This window comes from Uranotaenia lowii, unplaced genomic scaffold (assembly GCF_029784155.1).
Source record: "Uranotaenia lowii strain MFRU-FL unplaced genomic scaffold, ASM2978415v1 HiC_scaffold_158, whole genome shotgun sequence".
NCBI classification, from domain to species: Eukaryota; Metazoa; Arthropoda; class Insecta; order Diptera; family Culicidae; genus Uranotaenia; species Uranotaenia lowii.
In genome coordinates, this window is record NW_026597610.1 from 40,016 (window position 1) to 66,705 (window position 26,690).

The 26,690-nt window shown below is 40.6% G+C and overlaps 1 protein-coding gene across 4 annotated transcripts in view; it reads right to left on the reverse strand.

Moving 5' to 3' along the window:
* Positions 1–22,348, reverse strand: part of LOC129759456 (uncharacterized) — a 39,152-nt gene extending 16,804 nt beyond the window's left edge. The window contains exons 1-7 of one of the 4 annotated variants that reach the window (XM_055756917.1): positions 21,932–22,348; positions 21,743–21,873; positions 20,516–20,683; positions 16,653–16,778; positions 10,140–10,628; positions 5,517–5,708; positions 3,207–4,432 (exon numbers count right to left, since the gene is read on the reverse strand). In XM_055756917.1, the coding sequence (XP_055612892.1) occupies positions 3,207–4,432; positions 5,517–5,708; positions 10,140–10,628; positions 16,653–16,778; positions 20,516–20,683; positions 21,743–21,873; positions 21,932–22,290 (2,691 nt within the window). In that variant the 5' untranslated portion in view covers positions 22,291–22,348. The remainder of the gene's footprint in view (positions 1–3,206; positions 4,433–5,516; positions 5,709–10,139; positions 10,629–16,652; positions 16,779–20,515; positions 20,684–21,742; positions 21,874–21,931) is intronic. The other 3 variants (XM_055756918.1, XM_055756919.1, XM_055756921.1) reach the window with 3 other exon arrangements.
* Between the last annotated feature and the right edge of the window lie 4,342 nt (positions 22,349–26,690).

Genomic DNA, 26,690 nt, shown 5'->3' on the forward strand with positions numbered 1-26,690 from the left:
ACCCTTGGGAGATCGCTAACATAGAAGCAAATGCTATTAAGTTTTTGATGGAAGAAGAAATCTCTAGAGAAATTGCGAAAGATGAAATACTAACTAAAGTAATCGAGACGCTAGAGAGCGACTCTTGACCGAAAGAACTGAGACGTTTCAAATCGGTTGCAGAAAATTTAGAATTCGAAAAACGGTTTCCTTAAAAAAGATCGTTGTGCGGTTGTCGCAGCAGGCGAAAACATTAGAAGTAGCTCATCAAAAACATCCACACGTTGCAAAGCTGAAAATCATTTTTAGGGAGCGAGTATGGTGGCCGGGGATGTCCACAGACGCAGAATGCAGGGTCAAATTCTGCCAAGCGTGTAGCGTAAACGGTAGTATTGAACCATTTCTAATTGATACGAATAAAACAGTTTTTTTTTCTTATAGGATTACCGGAAAGAATTACCCCGATGACCAGATTCTTAATCCCGAAAGCCGTTTGAGAAACCATCGCGATTGACTTTAACGGGCCGTATGTAGACTACAGGTCCCATTATGTGATAGCTAAACCAGTAAAATCGACGAATTGTGATTCTGTAAAAGGGGTGCTGAATCAAATATTCAAGAGAGAAGGTTTTCCTCGGTCGATCAAGTCAGATAACGGTCCTCCGTTTAGTAGTAAAGAATTTAAAAAATATCGCTCCCAAAGAGGTATTCGGAACATATTTTCTACTCCGCTTTTTCCTCAGTAGAACGGTCTGGTTGAAAGCTGCATGAAGCTTCTTATCAATAAAGCGATGATTGTCGCGGCTTCAAATCAGTCATCTTATTTGGAGGAGCTCTAGTTGGCAGTTAAGGCTCACAATTCAGCAGCACACTCAATCACCGCAGTCCCTCCCGAAGAGTTGATGTCAGGGCATACAATACGTAGAGGTCTTCCCTTATATTGCAATACGCCAAGGTCAACCATGAGCATTTTTTTTTCGATTATAGTCGTTTTACCATCTTTATGGCATTCGCGACTTTATCAATGTTGCAGGTGGCGGATCGTTATTGAAAAACTTATCCGGTACAACTGTGTTCGATGTTTACTCTTGGGCTCGAGCTCGCGGACATCGGCTCAGGAGACAACAGACTTGCCAACTGAGCTATATCACAAGCCAAACGAAGCAATTGATAAACGCGATACGGCTGCGAAACTGAGAGGAAAGTGTCTAGAGGATTGCAAGCGATCTACGAGAGAATGCCGCATTAAAGATGGCGATGTTGTTATTACGCAACCACAGGTCAGAAAGAAAAGGGACGCAAAATTTTCAACGACTAGATATACGGTTGTTAGTGAAGAGAAAAGCAAACTCATACTAACAGACGACCTTGGTAATAATATATCACGACACGTTTCACAGGTCAAGAGAGTGGAACATTGGCGTCAACCTTATCGGGGAGACAATGCTACAGAGACATTAACAAGAAGCTCGGATGAACTGGAAACAAATGTTCAGGAAAACTTACGTGCTACGAGAGAACGAAAGACACCGGATTATCTAAGTGAATACGTTTCAGTCGAGAAGCAGAAACCACGAAATTTGCATTGGGATGAGGATGATGATCGATTTTGGGACCAAGAGTCTGTCAATTTAGCTGAACGGCATGATAATAAACATGCGCCGTTCGCAGACCTAAGAATTCGGCTTTGGGATCAACAGTCAGTCTCTTTGTTTCTTTCATTAGTGTAAAGGGGAGATGTGTAGCAGATGATTGTTAGTGTCGTACCCCTCGGTCAGAATCATCTACTGTCAGGTTGCCGTTGAACGGTTTCTTCGTTTATGACAGCTTCCGCGAGTCGACCCGAACTCGCCCTCCCTCTCTCATCCGTCAACAGAAAGCATACGAGCGAAGCAGCCCAGTCGGTTCTCAAGTCAATAGAGAAGAGTTCAGACTTCTAGTCGTAATTATGAGAGGTATTGCTGAAAGTGGTCTCGTCTATGAGTATTACCTTGGAGCGCACTAGCGCGAATAGACCTCTCACTATTGAAGGATAGTGGAACTTTAGGGAGTGGACTTTAGGGAGGCGGAGGTATACACGAAGTATATCACGAGTCTTCCCATAGTTTGCTCTGGGCTGGTAGTTCCACCTTCTCGTGGTCCAGGGCGGAAACGTGTCAGCAAGTCCGGCGTATTGCAGATGTACGGCCAAGAGAACTATCACTAAACCCACTAGAGGCCGTCGACGGGTCTGCCAAACCCGCGCGGAAGAAGTGGTGCACCCGGGTACTTAGGTTCCAGTACTCGGGTGTCATGGCCCTGAAATGCGGACGTGACCGGAGAGAGAGCGATCGCCAACTCGTTTTCATTTCGGTGGGTATAGACACGACTCGCAAAACGAGTAGATGCGCAAAGTGGTGGCCAATGGTGGGCCGATCACTTAGGGACGTGTTTTACACGTCAGTGTCAGAGAGGCACAGTATGCCGGAGGTGTCAGGGTTCAACACGCGTTTCAAGAAGTGTTGCGCCTGAACCGCGAGTTTGACCTGATGAGGGCAGTCTACAGCTCGATCTGCGCACCCGACTTGAAGTTGCGCTAAGTGGTGACTTAAGTCAACACTACTTGTGAGTTCGGAGGAGTCTGAGTCCTACACGTGGCTTAGGAGGCTTTCCCCCCCTGACCCGCGTGTTCGAACAGAGAAAGCGTCGTCGACAATCGCTTTGTGGACTTCCTGGACTAGATCCACAAAGTTAGTAGTTGCGTTACATGGGGACCTCACTCACACGATGAGATGTCGGGTCCTAACTCGTCAGAGGAGGGATTCGGAAACGAGTATTGCCTTGGAGCGCACTAGCGCGAATTGACCTCCCACTATTGAAGCATAGTGTGTCAAACAGTTCGAGGTGGGAACAAAGGTCAGTGGCCTCAGGTGGACTTTATGGCGTAGGGGGTACAGTGTTCCTTAGCATTGTATCATGAATCATCCAATTGCACCCATGGACCCAGAGTAGCAAACTGGGGGGACGCGGTGGCTCGCCGTGCCTTGGAATGCAATCCGTAAAATGGATTTACCACCTGGGTTAACGACTAATAAAAAAAAAGTCTTCCCATAAAACCCATGGACCCAGAGTAGCGAACTGGGGACGTAAACCGGGATTCACCACCTCTAGTTACCAAATCAATTGAAATCACCTAGCAAAACAGGTTTACTTCGTTGAAAAACAATCATAACAAATCTACCACTCACCTTGGTCGGCGTATTGTTGGCGCTGCCCTTGGTCCGGGTGCGGGACATGATGGCTTCGACGCGCTTTCGTCGCTCCTCCCGTTCCTTTTCCTCCTTCTTAAGTCGTTCGGCCATCTCGACTCGCTGCCGTTCGGCTTCCTCGCGAGCCTTGCGTTCCTGCTCCTCCCGTTCGACCTTCTGGCGGGCTTCCTCCTCGCGACGTTGCTTCTCCTCTTCGTCGCGCTTCTGGGCCTCCTGGATAGCTTGCTCCAGGCGTTCCTCTTCGAGGCGGCGTTGCTCTTCCGCTAGGCGGATGGATTCCTCTTCCAGCTTGCGGAGTCGTTCCTCCTCCTCGAACTGACGCTGCTGCTCGGCCGCTTCCTCGGCAGCGATTCGTTGCCTCTCGAGCTCGGCTTGACGTTCGGCTTCCTCTCGCGCCAGACGACGACGTTCGGCTAGGGCTGCCTTGGCTTCCTCTTCCGTAGTGATTTTCTTGGCGATCATCGAAGCCGTCATCAGATCACCGGTGGAACCGTCCTGTACCGAGAGTTCCAGGTTACCGCTGGTAACTGTGGTATCTTCCTTGGTTTCATCGCGCTTCTCCTCGTGATGGCTCTGTTCAAGGATCTGTGGTTTCTCCTCCGAGAGTAGTTCGGTGTGAACTTCTTCAGTTTTGGTTTCGGTTACAATGATTTGCTGCTGCTGTTCAGGTTGCGATGGCTGTTGATTCTGTAGCTCAATCGCCGTTTCGACAGCAACTGGGGTAACTGTTTCAGATTGCACGGAAAGCGGTTCCGGCAGCTGTGGCGGCTGCTGTTGCACTTTTGTTGGTTCGTTGATTTCAACGGGTTTCTCTTCGGTGCTCTTGGCACTGACCGAAGAGCCTTGTTTGGAGAGCGGTTGCTTGGGCTGATCGTCGACCGGTAGCTGTTTCTTAACCTTCTCTTTGTGTTGTTGTTGTAGCGAGTCCTGCAGCGTTCGATTGGCCTTATCGGGACCGGGTGATTGAAGCGGTGTGGACGATGCCTTTGGGGTGCTGTGGCTGCTGCGGTTGCCGATGCTTGGAACCCGCTGGATACGCTCCGACGATGGTTTCTTGTGATGGCCACCTTCCACGGTGGAAGCCGATCCGGATGGTGGCTTAGCTGGCGTGCTGGTACCGCTTTGCTGGGAACGTTTGCGCTCCAAACCGGTGGAGCTGCTGTTGTTGGAACCAGCCGAGGATGGTTTCGGGAGTGGGGGTTTCTCTGTACCGCAGACAGTGATAAGAAAAAGTGTTATAATATCGCATTTTATGGTTGACGGATGTTACAAACAGGTGATGACTTTGGTAATTGACGAAATGCATTGGAGTGACTTTTTCCCAATGTGTAGTACTAGATTTTTTGGAGAGGTAATATGTCGAAAAGTATTTGAAGAACATAAAGAATTCTATGGTCAGTAAAACCACATAGGTAACTTGAATTCCTAAATCTAGTACTACATCATTCAATTACTCACCGTTGCACTTTGAAATCATTGCTCGAAAACCTTAAAACTAGCAACACCTGGTGCTGTCTATGGACACAGTTGTGCACAGGGTGTAAAATACTTAAAACAATAAATTTTACCAACTCAATAGCAAAAGAAGAAACGAAAATAATAACCTCAAATTGGGGACCTTTCCGAAACCAATCGATTTTTAAAACAAAAATATAAAACTTACAGAAAACTATGGACAAAACAAACATCAACACACGGTTGAACGTAAAAACAGTAAAGACTCAAAATTACTCCTGGTCAATTTGATAGCCTTTCCAAACGGGTGTATTTACTCTGTATAGGTGCTTTCCACTAAATACAGGGGATTATGCATTCCAAATGCTCTTTCCAGGGTAACTTTTTTACATGACAAAAATCGAAAAAATGTAGGCTTTTAGAGATTGAAAGAGGATTAAGAAAGACGTAAAAAATTGACTTCAAGACGTGCTGCTATCGCAACTGCCACTTTGAATAGTAGGGATGTGATCTAGTACTTGTTGCATAGGTGTGTGTAGTGTTTTTGACGATTTCTGGCAACAGGGTACCCAATCAGGCAGACGAAGGGTTTCATTCAGGACACTTCGGTAAAGGAGGTGAGGATTTAGAGGGTAGTGGAGGAGGGTAAATTCTCAAGATCAAGGCAGCAACAAACGAACCACGAGTTGTTGTGTAAGCTACCAAGTATGGTGACTTGTGATGGTGACAAATGTGTGAATCAAATGACAAATGATGATTGATTTGCGATTTGTGTGCATTATGTGATGGTGGTGGTGGTACTAGAATGATTATGTGAAACTACTACAAACAAACCTTCTTTGGGACCCATCGATACTCCGGTGACGGCGATCGAGATCGGCCGTGGTTTGCGCTGGTGGCTTCCGGCGGACGATGGCAACGAGCGGCGATACACGACTCCGGAAGCGGTCGTCGAGGTGGACATGGCACTGCCCGGCCTTGATCCGGACAAGCCATTGTTGGGGGTGATTTCACCGGAACGCAATCCTGCGGAGAACGAGCGAGGGGTGGAATTCGAATGATGTACAACAAGGTAGCTTTTAATGGTGGTGGTGTGCGGATGAGCAGGTGGGATGGTTAATATCCAATAGATACTTTGTTTATGTCTATGATTATGGATGTAAGTTTATGAGCCATTTTAATAGAGATGATCAGGGATAGCAGTACGAATCGAAGACTTCGCAGTATCAGGGAACTACAGGATTTGCGGGCAGGGAAGAAGGAAAACAAGGGAGACCAACGAATCGGACTTCAGGAGAGGAACTTTGGGAGTGGTTCTTGTGGAGGAAATGTTGTGGAGTTATTTCATATTTTACCATAAGCAGCAGTTATGAGGATAGTTCTACTTAAAAGATAATATAATCTACTACATCAATCGTTACTCAAAGCGCATTCCCTTTCAATTTACAGCCAGCCGTGATGATATACAATTTACAGTACTAGCTTGCCTTAGTTCTACACCACTATAAATATCTATTTAAGGTATAAGTATATGATTAGTTTTCCCAAGGGATTGATGTTAGTTGAAGCAAGCGGAAGCAGATCCAGACCAATGATTGTTCCACCAAATACCGTCCCGACTGAAATGAGTTGATACCATATTTGAAGCCAGAGCAACTTACTAAATGATTCTTCCATTACTAGAGGTGATCCTCACATCTTAATCTATTGACTATTATCACCCCCTAAATCTCAATAAATTATTTACAATTTCTGCCAAACTGGTTGAACTGAAAAGCATCTGAAATCATTGATTAATCGGTAGTTAAGCACCGTCACCATTTGATGCAAAAAGAAAAGAAGAAAAGTTCAAAATTATGAAAGACGACGATTTCGTAAGATAAAAGCAGAAAGAAAGAAAAGAAAATCTGAGAATCAGAGACAAAACTAGAGAGAAGATAATATGTATTGAAAAGTTGAAACTTTAAATCATGGTTGTGTATTAACTCAATCAATGTCAAATTATATCTAACGTTTGAGTATAAAATCATCAAATTGAGGGACTGAGATCGGGGTTCCATTTCACAATCTAGCTTTTTTTTAAATGGTATTATACCTCAAAGCCTTTTTTTAATAAAAAGGGGTTTTTTAGTTAATTTTGTTTGGACTTCCGACAATCTAGTACTTCACTTTTCTTTGGCGGAAGTCTTTCGGAAGTCCGGAAATCCGGACATTCGAAGTAAAATTTAGTGCTGACGCCTTAATACGACGCAAACCTTTAACGGTGGTCCAAAATCTAAAAATCATAAAAAATCAAAGTTTGCTCAAAACTTCAATCGTAGTAGAGAAAAAACAAAAAACTCGTTCAACTCTAGTACCACAGGATATTTAGAAAACTAGCTGGAGGTTTTCTTCGAAAGGCAGAAACTAGTTAGTCTAGAGATTATGGTCAACACACTTCAAAAAAATTTTTAAAATAATTTAACCAATCTATGAACAATACTTGAAAATACAAAAAAGACACCCTTTAACGAAATTGGTAATCCTTTCACATTTCGGACTTGATTTAGGGCAGCCTCAAAGCGCTCAAAGTTTCGTTTTTTACCCTCAAAAAATCACCAAAAGAGGGACACCAAAGGAAATTTAAAAAACGAACTTTTAATTTTGATGCCAAATGACTAAGAAATGCATAAGTCGAGATCTGGTGTAATACAGAGAACAAGTTTTTGTCGAACTTTCTGGGACGTAGCCGTTTTTTTTTTCGGAAACCCAGAAGTCCCAGAAAAATGAATTTTAGCTATATTGTTTTCAAGATAACACCATATCTTGACGTTTCATGCATTTCTAAGTCATTTGGCATCAAAATTAAAATTTCGATTTTCCAAATTTCTTTTCCTCCCACCTTGATGATTTTTTAAGGTAAAAAAAACCGAAACTGAGGCACCCGCTTTGAGACACCCCTAAATCAAGTACGATTGAGCTGAAATTTTGAACAGGTCAATTGGAATGCGACCAAAAGGCCAAACCAAAACAATCAGCAGAGGCAGCCTTAAATATCGGCGCTTGTAAAGCCAATTCCGTCTTATTCCACCGGAAGGCCCAATCAAAACAATCAGCAGCAACACCGGAAGGCCAAACCAAAACAATCAGCAGAGGCAGCCTTAAAAATCTGCGCTTCTAAAGCCAATTCGTCTTATTCCACCGGAAGGCCAAATCAAAACAAGTAGCAGCGGCAGCCTTAAAAATCTGCGCTTCCTAAGCCAATTTCGTCTTATTCCACCGGAAGGCCAAAGCAATTCTGTCTTATTCCACCGGAAGGCCAAATTAAAACAATCAGCAGCAGCAGTCTTAAATATCTACGTTATTCGTGCTTATTCTACCAACCACGATCAATGACTAACTTTGTTTTGTTTGTTTTGCCTAGTGTTGCCAAAATAACAAACATTGCCATAGACATTTATTTAATTTTTTTTTTATCTTCAGTGTTGCCGAATACAACTATTATTTTATTTTATTTTTTATTAAATTAGATTTAATTTCTGCATAATTTTCATCTCACCCCTACAGGAACCTTTTAACGTATTCTTTTTTTTATCTGAAAATCATGATATTTTGAAAAATTCTGACTAAAGGCAGAAAAGTCGGAAGGTCCGAACAAGATCTGGAAGGTTGACATGCTTGTGATCAAAATTACCGACAAATTTCTCCCAAATTCAGAAAAATTTACTCTAATATGTGTTGTGATTTGAGCCTACTTGGTTGAATAATTCTACTGAATCAAAGCAATGGAAAATTTCCCTTCAATTTAACCACGGTATAAGAAAAATTCAGATACCGATAACGGTATTTCGATAGCAACTTACTATCTTCTTCAGTGAGCTTCTTCAATCGAAAACGCCCACTGAAGAAGATAGTACGTTGCTATCGAAATACCGGTATCTGAACTTTTCTTATACCGTGGTTGAATTGAAGGAAATCTGTCGATTGCTTTGATTCAGGCAAATTTCATAATGAGAATCAAGATAAATAAGGCAATTATGAAATATGAAGCTGAGGACCTTTTTTTGTTGGAATAAATCAGGCTTCTTTTCAAAACCGAATGGAAACGGTGAACAGGAAATGGATTAAAAAGCCGAATTTTCATGCAATTATATAAAAACTTCTAAGTTCTTCGCGTAGATTGGTGAAAATCCAGGTGAATTTAACGTTTCGGTGTCTGAGTGTAGGAATCAGACACGGAAAACAATAAAAAGGTAAAATTTACCGAGATAAAAAGGTGAATGCTCGTGAAATCCCAAAAGGTAACTTTTACCTCGTCGAGGTGAAACACACCTCACAACGAGGTAAACTTTACCTGAATTGAGCTGACAAAAAAGGTAGGATTCACCTAGAAAAAAAGGTAAATCCAAAAAAGGTAAACCTTATTTCGTAGCAAGGTGAAGTTTACCTGAATTTAGCAGAATAAAAAAAACCTATGATACAACAAAAAATTGCTTATCGAGTATTTGGAGCGTAAAACAGCTATCATTCTAGTCACTTTTTTCACAATTCAGCATGGCTTTCAAAATTAAAAAAATTGATTATCAGTGACTTATACATCCATTTTTATTGTTATGATCGTTCCAAGTTCTGGAAGCTCGTGAGGAACAAATATATTCTTCAAGAGTCAAAGCCTTTCTCAAGCAACATCACAATTGCTTCGTTCTTTTTTTGGGCTAGATTTGCCTGATAGTGATGACAAAAAATCTATGAAGTGGTTTGACGCCAACAACGTCCAGGTGATGACCAAAGACATGAAACTTCCCGAAGTTGTAAAATGTATGTTGTTAAATTGAATCGTTTTACATCAAATGGTTTAAATGTGAGCAGTTTTCGGTTGTTTGATTGAAGTTTCCTTTTCCGTTTCGTGGAAAGTTAGGGAACCTCTGAGTTGATCAACTTTTGAAAGTAATACCGTACTTAGGGTGATATGGTTAACCAATTGGTAGAAGTTAGAGGTGTTTGACCCTTTTTTTCTTGTGCTCAGCTTAACCTCCCCAACCGAACCAGATACCCAGAATGTGTGAGTGGATTGTTACTGGAAATACTCAGGTGAGAGGATCGACCGGTGTTCAACCGTATCGAAACCCGTATCCTTCTGGCTTACAAACTAAAACAATACTTTCGAGGGGATGTATATTCAAGGGATGATGACCAACAATAACAACAACAGGAACTAGATTAATAAGGTAGTAGTAGATGTGTAGCTTCCCAGGAGTGTTAGCAGTTACTGTAGATGTTTTTTGTTGAGATACCACCGAACTGTTGTTACTCAAATTAATTTTTGAAAAAAAAATTGATACGAGCGAAAGATTATGACTAAACGGAGCCAAAACAAATCCTACAAATTACAGACACCGGAAACCAACCGATGTGTGACGAGAATCAGTAGTACTGGATGTTAGCCACTTTGGTTTTTTTTTTGAGTGAATCGCGCACCTGTTGCGTTCGGAGAAAAGCCACCATTATGCTGCTGCTGGCCTCCGAAGGAACCGTTCAGCTGCTGACGAAGTCGTTCCGTTCGGGTCACCCGACTGGCACCGGAACGTCCGGCCGTATTGAGCTGGGACATACTCTTGGAGGTGTCGGCACGACCCATCGGCGAATCGCTGCCTGACCCGGACGCATTGAACGATGATTTCCGGACGCCCCGACCCTGCTGCGAATCCTGCGAAGTGTTCCGGATGTGCCGGCGAGTACTCGTGGACGAAGAAGTTCCGGCCGATGCCAACTGGGACATACTGCGGGACATTCGCTTGCTGCTGGAATCGGCCGTCGGTGACGAACGGGACGAGGACAGCGACAGCTGGGTATTGTCCGGATCCAACGCCTGGCGACGTTCGCGTTCCACGATTGCGCTGATGTGTTCGCCATTGCGGCGCAGCGGCTGAGCCAGCTGATCTAGCCGAGTCATCGAGAAGGCTCGACCTTGTCGGTTCATTTTTTTGTTTTGCGAATTTCACGTTAAACGGGTAGGTTTGTTGGTGGTGATTTAAATTTTTCATTGCGGCGTGGGTGGTTATTATAGCGCGCGTGGGCAAGTGTGTTGTTGGAGGGACATTTGTAAATTGGTACGAAATGGAAGTCACGATGCAAAGAAAATTAAAAATTTAAGGAATTAAAGAACAGTCTATAACAACGCATTGGAGCATGCAATCAGGCTTATCCGATAGGGAGGAATTCGATGACAAACTGTGTATGGCTTAAAAATGCATAAACATTATTTTAAAACAAAGATAAATTCATCTTATTACGAGTACAACGTTTAGCGTGTGTAATTGCTAATACCATCAACTCTGCGTCCTAAAATATGAATTTTGAGTTTCCAGCTCAGAGTTCAGAATGCGTCCAGAGCTCAGAGTTTCGAGTTCAGATATTCAAGTTTAAAATTCAGAGTTAAGCGATCAGAGGTTTGAGTTCAACGTTCGGAATTAATAGCTCAGAGTTCAGAGTTAAGCGTTCAAAGCTCACAGTCTAGAGCTCAAAGCTCAGAGATCAGAGTTCAAAGTTCAAAGTTTAGAGTTGACAGTGTAGCTTTCACAGCTCAGGGTTCAGAGATCAGTGTTCAGAGCTCAGAGTATTCAATCTAGGATACAGAGTTCAGCATACTGAGCTCAGAGTGCTGAGCCCAAAGTTCAAAATTTTGAGCTTAGAGATCAAAGTTCAGAGTCTAGAATTTAACGTTCAGAGTTCTGAGCAGAGATGACTCTAGATTTCAAACCTCATCGTCACAGTTAAGAGTTAGAAGTCAAAAATTCAGAGTTTAGAGTTCATAGCTCAAAGTTCGGAGCAGAGTACAGAGTTCAGAGTTCGGCGTTCAAATTTCGGATTTCATTGTTCAAAGATCTGCGTTTAGAGCTCAAGGGTCAGAGCAGAGTTCAGAGTTTCGAGATCAGAGTTTAAAGTACAGAGTGAGGTGATCAGAGATATGATTTCAAAGTTCGGAGTTGATAGCTCAGAGTTCAGAGTTCAAAGCACAGCGTTTAGAGCTCAAAGTTCAAAGGTTACAGTGCACAACGTAGCGTTCACAGCTCAAGGTTCAGAGATCAAAGTCTCAAATCTAGCATACAGAGTTCAGCATACAGAGCTCAAAGTTCAGAACTCAGAGCTCGAAGATCAATGTTCACAGCTCAGAATCTTGAGTCCAAGAGTTCAGAGCAGAGATGAGACTCTAGACTTCAGAGTTCAGCAAACTGAGCTCAGAGTACAGAACTCAAAGTTCAGAATTAAGAGCTCAGAGATCAAAGTTCATAATTCAGAATCTTGAGTTTGAATTTCAGAGCTCAGAGCAGTGGTGGAACTCCAGACTTCAGAGTTCAGCGTACTGAGCTCAGAGTACAGAGCTCAAAATTCAGAATTAAGAGCTCAGAGTTCAGAGCTCAAAGTTCAGAATTCAGAGTTAAAAAAACAGCGTTCAGAGCTTAAGTTCAAAGTTTAGAGTTCACAGCGTAGTGTTCACAACTTAGCGTTCAGAGCTCAGAGTCTCAAATCAAGGATACAGAGTTCAGCATACTGAGCTCAGAGTACAGAGCTCAAAGTTCAGCATACTGAGCTCAGAGTACAGAGCTCAAAGTTCAGAATTTAGAGCTCAGAGATCAATGTTCAGAACATCAGAATCTAGAGTCCAACGTTCAGAGTTCTGAGCAGAGATGAGTCTCCAGATTTCAGACCTCAACGTCACAGTTCAGGTTTAGAAGTCAAGAGTTCAGAGTTTAGAGTTCATAGCTTAAAGTTCAGATTTCGGAGCAGAGTTCAGAGTTCAAAATTCAGCTTTCAAATTTCAAATTTCATAGTTCAGGAGCAGAGCAGAGTTTAGAGTTACGAATTCAGCGTCACGAGCTTAGAGTTTAGAGTTCAGATACTCGAGTGTAAAGTACAGAGTTAGGTGATCAGAGATAAGACTTCAAAGTTCGAAGTTGACAGCTCAGGGTTCAGAGTTCAAATTTCAGCGTTCAGAGCTCAAAGTTCAAAGTTTACAGTTCACAACGTAGCGTTCACAACTCAAGATTCAGAGATCTGAGTCTCGAATCTAGCATACTGAGCTTCAGAATTAAGAGCTCAGAGATCAATGTTCATAGTTCAGATTCTAGAGTCCAAAGTTCAGAGTTCAGAGCAGTGGTGAGGTTCCAGACTTCAGAGCTTAGCATACTGAGCTCAAAGTTCAGAATTAAGAGCTCAGAGATCAAAGTTCATAATTAAGAATCTAGAGTTCGAATTTCAGAGTTCAGAGCAGTAGTGGAACTCCAGACTTCAGAGTTCAGCGTACTGAGCTCAGAGTACAGAGCTCAAAGTTCAGCATACTGAGCTCAGAGTACAGAGCTCAAAGTTCAGAATTAAGAGCTCAGAGATCAATGTTCATAGTTCAGAATTCGGCGTTCAAATTTCAGATTTCATAGTTCAAAGATCAGCGTTAAGAGCTCAAGGGTCAGAGCAGAGTTCAGAGTTACGAATTCAGCGCCCAGAGCTCAGAGTTTCGTGTTCAAATATTCGAGTTCAAAGCACAGAGTTAAGCGATCAGAGAGTTCAGAGTTAATTTTCATAGTTCAGAATCTATAGTTCGAAGTTCAGAGTTCAGAGCAGTGATGAGACTCCAGACTTCAGAGTTCAGCATACTGAGCACAGAGTACAGAGCTCAAAGTTCAGCATACTGAGCTCAGAGATCAATGTTCATAGCTCAGAATCTAGAGCTCAGAGTTCAGAGCAGAGAAGAGACTTCAGACTTCAGACCTCATCGTCACATTCAAGAGTTCAAAGTCAAGAATTCAGAGTTTAGAGTTCAAAGCTTAAAGTTCAGAGTTTTGACGTAGTTCAGAGTTCAGCATTCGCCGTTCAAATTTCAGATTCCATAGCTCAGGGTTAGAGCAGAGCTCAGAGTTACGAATTCAGCGTCATGAGCTCAGAGTTTCGAGTTTAAAGTACAGAGTTAGGTGATCAGAGATAAAAGTAAAAAGTTCGGAGTTGATAGCTCAGAGATTAGAGTTCAAAGCACAGCGTGCAGAGATCGAAGTTCAAAGTTTAAAGTTCACAGCGTAGCGTTCACAGCTCAGGGTTCAGGAATCATAGTCTTCAATCTTGAATGCAGCGTTCAGCATAGCTCCGAATACAGTGCTCAAAGTTCAGATTTCAGAGCACAGAGATGAATGTTTAGAATTCAGAATCTATAGTCCAGAGTTCAGAATTCAGAGCAGATTTGAGATTTCAGCTTTCGGACCTCAACATCACAGTTCAAAATTCAAAGTTCAAAGAATTCAGAGTTTAGAGTTCATAGCTTAAAGTTCAGAGTTCGGGCGTATTTCAGAGTTCAAAAATCGGTGTTCAAATTTCAGATTTCTCAGTTCAGGGTCAGAGCAGAGTTCAGAGTTACGAATTCAGCGTCATGAGCTTAGAGTTTCGAGTTCAGATATTCGAGTTCTAAATTAAAAGTTAAGCGATCAGAGTTCAAGGTTCAGAGTTCCGAATTCAGAGCTAAGTTCTAAGTTCAGAATTCAGAGCTAAATTCATAGTTCAGATCGAAGCATTCAAAGCTCAAAGTTCAGAGTTCAGAGCTCACATTTTATATTGAAGGGGTTCAGAGTTCAGAGTTCAACATACAGAGCTAGAAGTTTAGAGTTCAAAATTTAGGAATCAAGGCTTAGAGATCGAAGTTCAAAGCTCAAAATCTAAAGCATCAGATTCCTGGCTCCAGACCTTAAAGTTCACAGTTCAGAGTTCGAAGCCCAGGATTCAGAGTTCTGAGTTCAGAAGTTAAAGTACAAAGTTAGCAACAAAGATAAGAGTTCAGAGCTCAAATTTCAGAATTCATAGTTCAAAATTCAGCGTTGAGAGTTAAGGGTTCAGAGTACAGTTCAGAGTTCATAATTCAGCGTTCAGAGTTAAGTTTTCAGAGCTCAGAGGAAAGAATCAACAGCTCAGACATTAGACTTCAGTGTCCAATGGTCAAAACTCAGGGTTTAGATTTCTGAGCATTTGAATCTGACTGTAAGTTAACATTTGGAGCTCAGGATCAAGAGTTCAGACTGGGACCAAACGAAGACGCTGGCTCCGGAATCGACGCAGGATTATTGAGTAAGTTAACAGTTTTGAAATCCGAGTTTTGAATTCTGCTTATGATTTCTGGGTTCAGAATTCACAGTTATGAGATTTTGAGTATGAATTAAAGTAGTGGATTATCAATTACCTACTGATTTTCTGGTTCAGAATACGAAATTTGTGGTCAAAATTCTTAGTCCTGGTTTCTATTTTTTGATCAATAATTCCATATTTCATGAAGGATTTAAGTTTTAACTTTCTCTTTTTTGTTAAACACTAATTAAAATTCAACAACGTAGATTTAAAAATAAAATTTAAATCGAATTTCATTTGAATATTTACAGGTTAAATGTCTGATTGTTGAGAACGGTTGCCATGGACCGAGTGAATTTTAGGAATTATGTACGTCAAGTTATGTCGTGAGACGGAATACTATGTAAATAAATAAAATAATGTCTGATTGTTAGTTAAAATAGTTCTTCCCTCAAATCAAAAATTCCAAAACAGTTTTTCCGAATTCTGAATGTCTCCAAGTGCAAAATTCAAAATTCCAAGTTCTAAACTTCAAGATAGCAATTCCAAGGTCAAAGTCCCTAGTTTCAACTTAATATTTCCAAGTTCTTAGTAGCTTAGTTTTAAGTTCTCAATAGCAAGTTCTAAATTCTCAATTCCAAGTTCTTAGTTCCAAGCTTTAAATTCCTTATTCTAAGTTCCAAGATCCAAGTTTCAAGTTGCAAATTCCTGGATTCATGTTCCTAAAAATATATTGCAAGTTCCTAGTTCGAAATGCCAAATGCCTAGTTTCAATGTACAAGTTCTTAGGGCCCAGTTTTCAGTTCCAAGTTTATAGTGCCCAGTTCCAAGTTCAAAGATCCGAGAACCAAGTTCCAAGTTCATGGTTCCTAATTCTAAGTTTAAAGTTCCAAATTTCTAGTTTCAAGTTCCTAAATTTAAGTTTCTAGATCCAAGTTCCTAGTACCTAGTTCCTTATTAAAAGTTCCTTGTTCCAAGTTATAAGTTCCAATTTCCAAGTTCAAAGTTCCAAGTTCAAAGTTCCAAGTTCAAAGTTCCAAGTTCAAAGTTCCAAGTTCTAGGTTCCTAGTTCCTAGTTCCAAGTTTCATGTTGCACGTTCCAAGTTCCTAGATCCAAATTCCATCCAGTTCCATATTTTCAATTCAAAGTCCCAGTTCCAAGATCCAAGTGTAGGATACGAGTTTTAAGCCTGAAGTTCCTAGCTCCAAGATCCAAGTGACGAGTTTTAAACTCCAAGTTCCATGTTTAAAATTTCTATTTCCACTTTTAAAATCGCAAGTTCCAAAAATAGACTCAAAAAACAGGATCACACACAGTTTGTCATCAAAATTTCTCTACTTAACCTAGAAAGAAGTTTATTAACCTATGAAAAGACCGAATGATCATGCACTGTCAAGCTACTCTAAATTTTTGAACTTAGTAAATAAAACGTTTGTTTCACTTCCGACATTTTTTTCATTACATTGAATCGAACGAACTTTAACGACGTCGACAACAACACTAACAATAACAACGACTGCCAAAAAGGTTTCAAATGAACAATAGAACTAAACGATCGCATGTAACGCAAGAGACAAACATGAAAGCTTAGAGAATGAAGTAGTAGGTATAAAAACGATCACTTTCACGATCTGCTAAATTGATCATCTACTGAATGAGTTCAAAACCAAAAAAAAACACTGAACGGACGATTCGGTGAATGATAATATGATTCAGGTTATTGTTATACGTGATTGTTTAAACCGATTTTTTTACGACTAGTTTATGTTAAATTTTATTGTGTTAAGGTTAGGCGAGATTGGATTTTTTATAAAAAAAATTTTTGGTGTTAAGAGGACTGAACAATGAAAAATAAATGCATAAAAGAAACAAATCAAAAGAAATACTACCTGGTGTTCTGGGGGTGTGAGTGCCGAGAGATGATCTAGAGCTATCGCGAGGACTAGGAATGGTAGGCATAAGATCGGTTTTCCGTCGATTGACGGTACGCTGGTAGCTCATATCGCCCGAATCATCTGCGCGCCACAGCCGAACACATACGCACACGATGGTGAGAGAATTGTTCCAAGTAGGGTTTCGGACAGAGAGCGAGATTGCACGAACAGCCGCCGGGAGAGGCGAAAACAGCCGAACATTTATAGTTGTGTTTGTGAGTTTTCGAGACCAATGGTTTTTTTTTGTTTTGATTTTCCGCAGTTGTTTTTTTGGTACGCCAAACCCGAAATTTACAGCAAATCGCCGGAACCAAAATTTGAGCCGAATGATTACACAATGATTTTGTTTTTGTGATCAAAAGAATGATTTGTTTTTGTTTTGGAAAAAAGAGAAAAAAGAAAGAAAGTTGTATTTATTTGAATGAATCCAAAGCCTGGTTTGAAGAGTTTTTGAATGGTAATTATTTTTGTCTTAATTTTACGAAGAGCCAGCAACAAACAAACAGAGATTCGATCGGATTGATTTGGACGCGAAGAAATTAATGAAGTCAAACAAAGACAAAAGCAAGTATTTTTTTTACTGAAACTCCCAACAAAAACAAAACTGATGGTAGTGGTTAGGAGAAAAAAACGGACTAAATATAAAATATGGTCAAAGGCGACGCGGAGCATTTTTTTTCTTAAGACTCAAATGCTGAGAGTCTAGAAATAAAAAAAAACCAATACATACTGCACTCAAAGAATAACAAAATGGCGTAATGATGGTAAAAATCATAATATTGTTAACCCAAAAAGGTCGGGTTGTTCAAATCCATTGTTGAAATTTACAGAAAACATGTTGAAAAACATGCGAAAAGTTAAATCGCTTCGAAGATAAATAAGTAAAATTATAAGAAAAATCTACAAAACAAAGCACTAGAATGCCAAAAAGTCGAATGAATCAAAAATAATATTTAAAAAAACTGTGGAAAATAACAGAAAATTAGAAAAAAAAACTTTTTTCGAATTAAAAAAATAGAAAAATATCTTGAAAAATCAAAACTCTGAAATCATAAATCAAAAATCAAATGTCAAAATTCGAAGTCAAAGGCAAAAGTAGAAAGTCGAAAAGTCGAGAGATTGAAAAGTAAAAAATTCTAAAGGTCGGGAAATCTAGTCGAAAAATCGAGAAATCGGATAGTCGATAAGTACGGACGTCGATAAATCGAGAGGCCAAGAAGCTGAGAGTCAAGAAGACGAGAAGTGAAAAAGTCCAGAAGACGAGAAATCGATAAAGTCAAACAGTTTAGAAACGAAAAGTAGAGTAGTCGAAAAGTTGAAAAAGTCGAGAATAAAAAAGTCAGTAAAGTCGAGAAGTTAAGAAGTCGACCAGTTGGAAAGTCAAGAAGTCGAACAGTTGAAAAACCGAGAAGTAGAGTAGCCGAAAAGTCGAGAAGTAAGGACGTCGAGAAGTAAAGAAGACGAGAATTTTAAAAGTTATGAAGTCGCAAAGTTGGAAATTTAAGGAGTCGAAAGGCGAGAAATCGGCAAGTTAATAGGTTAAAATCCAAGAGGTCGAAAAGTTAAGAAGTCGAGAAGTTGATCAGTCGATAAGTCAAGAAGTCGAAAGTCAAGGTCGGGAATTCGAAAAGACATAAACCCGAGAAGTAAAAACGTTGAGAACTCTTAAAGTCAAGAAGTCGAGTAATCGAGAAGTTTAAGAATCGAAAGTTGTAAAGAAGTTGTAAGAAGTTGTAAAGTGGAGTGGAGTAGTTAAGTCACGAAGTTGAAAAGTAAAAAAGTCGCGAAATCTAAAATTCGTGAAGTCGAAAATTCTGAAAAGTCGATAAATCGAGCAGTCGGTAAGTTAAGATGTGGTCTAAAAGTCGAAAGGCGGGAAGACGGCCAATTGAAAAGGAAAAAGCCCACGATGTTGAAAAGTCGAGAGCTTTAAAAGTTGTGAAGGGAAAAAATATGGGAAGGTAAGAAGTCGTGCAGTCAGAAAGTGAAATCAGCAAGTAAATAAGACAAAAAGCGGAAAAGTCTAAAAATCCAGAAGTGAAAAAGTCTAGAAGAAAAGAAATCGAAAGTCGAACATATGAAAACAAAAAGTGGAAAAGTCGAGAAGTGAAAAAGTCATTAAGTAGAGAAATCGAAAGTCGAACAATTGAAAAGCCGAGAAGTCGAACAGTTGAGAAATCGAGAAGTTGAGAAAGCCATAAGTCGTGGAGTCCAAAAGTCGAGAAGTTGAGCAGTCGGAAAGTTGAGACTAGAAGTCGGGAAGTCGAAAAGACAAACAACCGAGAGTTCGGGAAGTCTAAAAGTCTAAAAGTTGTGAATTCGAGAAGTTGAAAAATTGAAAGTGGAGAATTCGAGCAGTCAGAAAATAAAAAGTCGGAAAATTGAATGGCGAGAAGTCGGGAACTCAAAATGACAAAAAGCCCAAAAGTGGAAAAGTTAGAAGGTCGAAAGTCAAGAAGTCGGAGGTCAAAAATTCGAAAGGCTAGAAGTCGAAAAGACGACAAGTCTAAAAGTAGAAAGTCGATAAGTTGACGAGTCGAGATGTCGAAAAGTCGAGTAGTTAAGAGGTCGAAATCAAAACTTTGAAAAGCCGAGAAGTCGAACAGTTGAGAAATCAAGAAGTTGAGAAATCCAGAAGTTGTGGAGTTCAAAAGTCGAGAAATTGAGCAGTCGGAAAGTCGAAAAGACCAACAGCCGAGAATTCGGAAAGTCTAGAAGTTTAAAAGTTGGGAAATCGAGTAGTTGAAAAATTGAATGTGGAGAAGTCCAGCATTCAGAAATTTAAGAAGTTGGATGTCGGAAAGTTGAAAAGCGAGCAATCGGGGAGTTAAAAAGACAAAAAGGCTAGAACAGGAGAAGTTAGAAGGTCGAAAGTTAGAAAGTCGGAGGTCAAAATGTCGAAAGGCTTCAAGTCGAAAAGACGAGAACTCAAAAAGTCGAAAATCAAGAAGTCAAAAATGTCAAAAATGTAAAGAACTCGAGTAGTTGAGAAGTCGAGATCAAAATTTTGAATCTTATTTCTGAAACTGAAATTTATTATTCTTGAATCTGTTTTCTTCAATTTCAGTTTTTGCCATTTTTAAGATTTTTGAAAATTCTAGTGCTCCGTTTAAATTAAAAATAATTATCAAAATTTACAAAAGTATCATTGTTTTGTTTAAAAATTTAAAATATGTAGATTATGGGAAAGTAAGGAAATTTTGAAAAACAAAACTGAAAACAAAAAAGGTATGTACCAATTCTACAGTATAGAATAGAAGCGCAGCAGGAAAGAGAAGAAAGATAAAGCATTCATAGAAAAGAGAGAGAATAAAAACAACAAGCAACTCAAAAGCATTACAAATCAATACAATTGGCAACCATTCAAATGAGCTCGCGTAGCCAGATTCAATCACGGCAAAAAAAACGAGAGAAAGAGAGAGCAAGAGCAAAAACCAGACCGTTCCATGACAATCCTTCGTTGAGTGAAAAGTATGGACATGCTACTGTATACACAATAGGGAGCAGATTTCGAATGAACAAAATTACAGAACAACAATCAAAAATGGATCCAAAAACCTACAACGGCAACGATCACATCAACGGAAGTAACAACAAATATAAACAGGATGTTGATATGAAGTTCAAACAAAACACAATAGACAAGTTTTTTTTTCAATGTGGTAGTAGATTAGAGCAATGTTGAAGAACAGGACAATCCGTCGAAGAAGCGAAGAACTTGTATCCTCTGTTTGTCACCAGAGAGCAAACACAAACAAACGAAAAAACAAAACGGAAAAATCTCGTGCTTAGTTTGGTTGGCAGCAGTACTAGATTACCCATGCGAGCGGCGGCGGCGGCTGCGGCCCGCTGTTCCGCTTTAGAGGGCGGTTCGTCGATGTTGATGCTGGAACCGGCCAGTGAAAGGGTAAACTTCTTGTTCGAGCACTCGCTAGTGCTGGCCCAGTTGAAGACCTCGTACATGGAACTGGACATGCGTCTCATGTCTTTTTTGTTGTTGTTGTGGGACACAAGGTGGCGGTAGTGTGTAGGTTTGTGTGTGTGTGTGCGTAAGTTAGGGTAGAACACACACAGAAATTAACGACGGTGTGTGTGTGCGCGAAAATAGTCGAACCACAACCACATGGTTTGGTGTTTAGGTAAAAAATGTGGTAGTAGATTGATGGTGGTTATAAATTCAAGGTTTTTTGGTTGATTTTCGACAATATTAGCACACATACAGACGCAGATTCGTATATGCGAAAGAGAAAAAGAAGAGAGAGAGAGCCAATTTATGAGAAAATAGTTTTTTTGATAATGATGCATTCAGGGGGAAAGTTAGGAGTTGATGCAAACGAATAACAATAGATAAATGTTTGTTTTGTTTGGAAAGTGGGAAAAACCTTGACGGCATTGGGTTATAGACGCAAATCAGTCTACCATGAACGATTAGAACACGAATGCAGAGTTCAAACTCATACGGTAGTTGGCAGATTCGTAACCTAACCTAGGATTCGTAGCTAAAACGATCAATAGATTCTTATCTAGTACTGTCAACAACTTCGGATCGGAACATTCTATAACTTATTTTGATAACATTTTGGTCAAGCTAGGCTAAAATACAATAAACTAGAATCGTCCGAACTAAAATATATATAGCACACTCTTGAACAGGACTGCACTACAATTATACGGGACTTTTGCAATAATTATACGTAAAAAAAACTTAAACTCAACAAAAGCTTTAAATAACAACTAAAAAAAACGGTGGAAGTACTAGTGTAAATCGATTAAACGACGACAACTATGGACAAATGGCGTGGATTCTAATTGAATATTCTCACTATGTGTGCCTAGAGTACGCATAAAAAATTCAAAAATTATAATTAAACTAAAAATTGCGCATAAAAATGAAATACACATCAACGGAATCCTAGTAAAACCTAGAATAAACGAATCAAAACAGGAGGTAAAACACACGAAGCGAGCGACCGAAGCTCGCACAATACGAAGAATCACCGCGAACAAGATAAAACAATCGAAATTGGCCCCCGGGTATCGCTTACCGTCCGTCGATCTGTCCAGACCGCTGGCGGAGGTGGCACGTTTCTTGGAGCTTCCGTCGGTCAGTTCCCGCTCGGAACTGCGACGCGTCAGCGGTGCCCCCGTGTATGCCACGTTTGTGATTGATGTTGCTCTGGAAAATAGAGAAATTTGTTAAATTTTGTAGTACTAGATTACACTATTTATCATACCTTCGGTTAGCCCAGAACGAGCTACACATGCCACTGTCTGCGGTTTCGAGCATCCGCGGTGTCGAGGAGCCGAAGGCGAACACAATCGAGCTGCGTTCGTTGCGCCGTTTCGCTTCCATCCGCTGGTCCCGTTCCTGGTTCTTCTGCAGGATGTACTGGCGCCGTTCGTTGTCGGCTTCCTGTATCGCGCGGCGTCGCTCCTCGACCTGCGAACGTCGGTCGTTTTCCCGCTTCCGCAGGTCCTCCATCCGCCGGCGCCGTTCCTCTTCCTTCTGTTCCCGGAATTTCTGCGCCGCCAGGGCTTGTGCCTTCAGTTCCTCCAGCTTCCGCTGCCGTTCCTCATTCTGTCGCTCTTTCATCTGTTTTATTCGCTCCTCCCGCTCCTTTTGCAGTTCCTCTGAAATAGCGGATGTTGTGGGAACAGAAATGGGAATTGATCATCAGTAAATGCACGTACGGTGGAGTGATGGTCATTCAAAGTGTAGGTCAGTTTTTCAAACAAACAACAATGATCAATTGGTTAAAGTAATTATTTTTCATTGGAAATATATTGTTAGGTCATTCTAACAGTTTTTTTTTTCAAGGGAGTTTAACAGTCATTCTTCCCTAAATCATTCTAACAGGAATTTGGAGTTATGTATTAATATCATACTCAATGATAACAAGTGATAATAATCGGGAATCCGAATCGTTGAGTAATTTTATCTCTTCCGTGCTACATTAATTAAACAGTTTTACTAACAAAAACTTATACACAAACGCAGTTTTTAGAGTTCTGGAACCCGAACATAAACAAATAGAAAAAAAAATGAAGTACTAGATCAGCAAACCGTCTGAGCGCGCTTTGAGCTCTAAGATGTTGAGAGTAAGCAACCATTGATTTGTAAGATTATTCATTGCCCTAGGCAAAGTCATGTAAACGCAGACAAATAAAAAAAAAGATTACCCATTATCTGTGGTCTTTTTCATCAAAACTGCTGAAACACTTATGAGCTCACTGAACATAACCTAACAAAAATTGCACATCTTCATAAGTAAGCCAATGTAGCCCTGATCTCGAACTAATTGATATAGTTAGTGAACAGAATAGCTGTATTACTACCAGTCAGCAATTTATTTCAGAGTATCACGTTTATACTTCTCGTAGAAACGTAAGGATCAAAGTCGTTATAATCGAGATGAGTTTGAGACAATCCGGAGCAGGTCAATACAAGTTTTCAAATTCTACGGAAACTGAGCAGCAGAAAAAACTTTCCATCACCCTTAGTTGGTGTTCCCAAAATCAAGGTATGATCGAACTTCACAACTCACGATGATAAGTCCGATAACTTGAAATTGCCTTCGTGCGTAGGATGCTCCAGCCTCGGGGAGTATCCGAGTAGTGCGGTTTGCAATGACCAAAGCTGCGGGGATAAGACTTGACCTTCTTCGCAGTGGAAATCGTTGGAAAAGGATTACTACACGATCGGAGAATACCCACGCGTAGAGTGGCTTTCGACGCCGGATGAGCCATTCGAGTCTGAGTAGGATGACGTCTTCGTCGGGAATCATCCGAGTAGTTACGTTAAGTCCCGCGCGTATGCTATGTGTGACAGACGCGAGCCTGGGATAAGCTGCTCTTGATCGGCACACGATGGGCATAAAGGTGGCAAACTCCGAATCATGGAGATAAGAAATCGGGCTTCGATTCGTTAGAGGAGAGGCCAGGCCTCGAGTCTTCAGGAGGAGAGGTTCGTGTGGTCAACCCTAATTCTTTACGATAAGAGGTCGGATCTCGAGTCGCAAGAAGGGAGATCAGGCCTTTAATCAACAAGAGCAGGGGTATCTGTGGTTACCTCGAGTAATTACGAAGAGAGATCAGATCTCGAGTCGCTAGAGGAGAGATCAGGCCTCGAGTCGCGAAGATATGAGGATTATGTGGTATCTCGAGCCATTACGAGGGAATGTCGGTTCTCAAGTCAACTTTTCTCTAACGAGTTCAGACTTCGAGTCTTAATGATGAGAGGTATTGCTGAAAGTGGTCTCATCTATGAGTATTTCCTTGAAGCGCACTAGCGCGAATAGACCTCCCACTATTGAAGCATAGTGTGTTAAACAATTTGAGGTGAGAATCAAATATTTTCCCCCAGGTGGCGTTCAGGAAGTAGGCGGAATACCCCGAGTATATAATGAATTTTCCCATTGTACCCATGGACCCAGAATGGACAACTGGGGGGGGGCGCGGTGGCTCGCCGTGACTTGGAATACACTCCGTAAATCGAGATTTACTACCTGTGGTTACCAACTAAATAAAAAAAAAACATGTAGCGGTCTTGGTCTAAAAGAAGTGGAAGTCGCTAACGACAAGATAGAAATGAAACTAATCCCGCTACTGATCGAAATGATTTTTTTTTGGGAACTTAAGGTCGTCCAAAACCCCTCAAAAAGGTTAATGAGAAAAATCAGGTTTTGTCAATACACGGTTTGTAAGGTTAGCGAAAATCTTTCTAGCGGATTCTTTGTCCAAACGATCAAAGGTTGAATGTTTAGCCAAAAGGCTGTTTCAGGAATAGCCAGTTCTCTATCCGCCAACATTTCATTTTAGAGTAGCGCGTTTATATCCTTCGGGAGAAAGTAGGTAGCGAAATACAGAAAGATGGAACGCAAATTTTAAGGACTGAGATAACCTATATGAATATCAACGAATAAGTTGCAATTGTTGTCGCCGAACTTTGTTCAACATGTGTGATCTAGTACTGCAATGAAATAGTTGGCAGGCTAGATGAACAGCTGTACATGAAATGCGGCGATTGGACTTTCCGGACTAGCTCTGCAACTGTATACACTTGTACCTCGTAGGGCGACCTGCTTTCGTACGACTGGGCTCTGTTAACTCAGATTACCTCGGGAGTGCCTCAGGGAAGTCATCTGGGACCTCTGATATTTCTACGTTTCATCAATGATTTGAATGCTATTCTTGAGTCGAAAAAACTGCTGTACGCCGATGATCTCAACATTTTCCGAACAAGCTCTTCATTAGTCGATTGCTACGATCTCCAAAAGGACATTAACTGTCTTCTCACATGGTGTTATCAGAACGGTATGGCTCCCAAAATTACCAAATGTACTACCAAAAACGTTCCCTCAACAATGAAGGCCTATTAGTTTCGAGTACAACATGTCGACGACGATCCTGAACCGTACATCGGTCGTCAATGACCTTGGTATTACTTTGGACAGCAAGCTCAGTTTTTTTCAGCATATTTCCATGACAGTAGCCAAAGGTTTTTCGGTTCTTGGCTTCATACGACTGAACACCCAGTATTTCAGTGACTTCTAACGTCTTAAATCGTTGTATTGTGCTCTTGTGTGCAGAATTCTGGAATTTGGAGTGCAAATTTGGGCACGATATCAGGCGGTACAACCAAAGAAAATCGAGAAAGTACAACGATGATGCTTCGTCAGATACGTATTATTTATATATCAGCTACCATGGAACAACGGATTTGAGCTCCCGCATTAAGGCGCGTTTTCCTACAACGGCTCATCATTTTTGACATCATGCAGAATAACGTGGAATGTCCCGAACTGCTACCACTCCTGCCTCCTTATAGAATGATCGTATGAAAGTTGAAAAAAAAAACAGTATTTACCTACCAAAGTGGAGGCAACATACAGACATTAATTTCATTTCTTTCTAAAGCGATGAAAACTACACTAATCAGGCGCTATCCGACACCTTATTCGTACCTATTAGAAGAATGCAAGAGAGCGCAAGATTTTGCTCTCATAGCCTTCAAATCGTTGCCAGCGACAATATTTTCCAGTTCTCTCATGGGTCAATATTACTCGATTCCCATCTGATTTTTAGCCATCTGGCAGCACTGCTAGGGTCAGAGAGAACATGACGATGATTTTCTCACTTGAAATCCGCGCAGGAGCAGAATCAATACAGAAGTTACAAACATGGCGGACTTTCTATAATATCCGATCTAAACTGACTTCAGACGACATTTTATACGACTTAAGTTATCATTTCTGATACAATTTCATGTTTGCTAGGTAATTTGAGGCATATGCAAAGATTGTTAAATAAATAAAAATAAACTCCTGTCCCGAAGGTTTCCCGTTCATGTATAAATAATGGATTGATCATAAGACAATTCTGGGATCTTGTTTGACTTCGGAGTGCTCACCAAAACTTCTAGGACCTCTATTTGCTCAGTCATAGTCAGCATTAATAACCAGCCGAACTGAGTCCTTGAAAATAAACGATATCCTAAAAACCATCAATATGACAAAATTAACATTTGGTTTTCAGAATAATATTACATTTTAAATAAAAAACTAGAAAAACCTTGTATTGGCTTAAGATATCATAAAATAGTTTTTTTTATAAACGAAAACGAACACAAACACAAACTTGACCTCAATGAAACTTTATGTCTCCTCGAAGAGTTTCCGATTATTAAACGTACATCTTTCGAGAATATCACAAATGCTAAAACCACCATCCCACTGACTGACTGGGATGGTTAATTTTGAGAATGCTTGTTAAAGGAATATCAATCAACGAATTTATAACACTCACACAGAATTGAGGGATGAATCTGAATGAACTGATAAACATATTCACCATGCCACAAAAAGAAGATAACACTTTAAGATGAGCATGGTAAGCAATTTTCAAGATTACTGCAGATGAATGCTGCTGCTGCCGGCCGGCTAGAAAGTATCATCTAGCTTTACGATCCAATTGTAAATAAATTTAATGCTCATC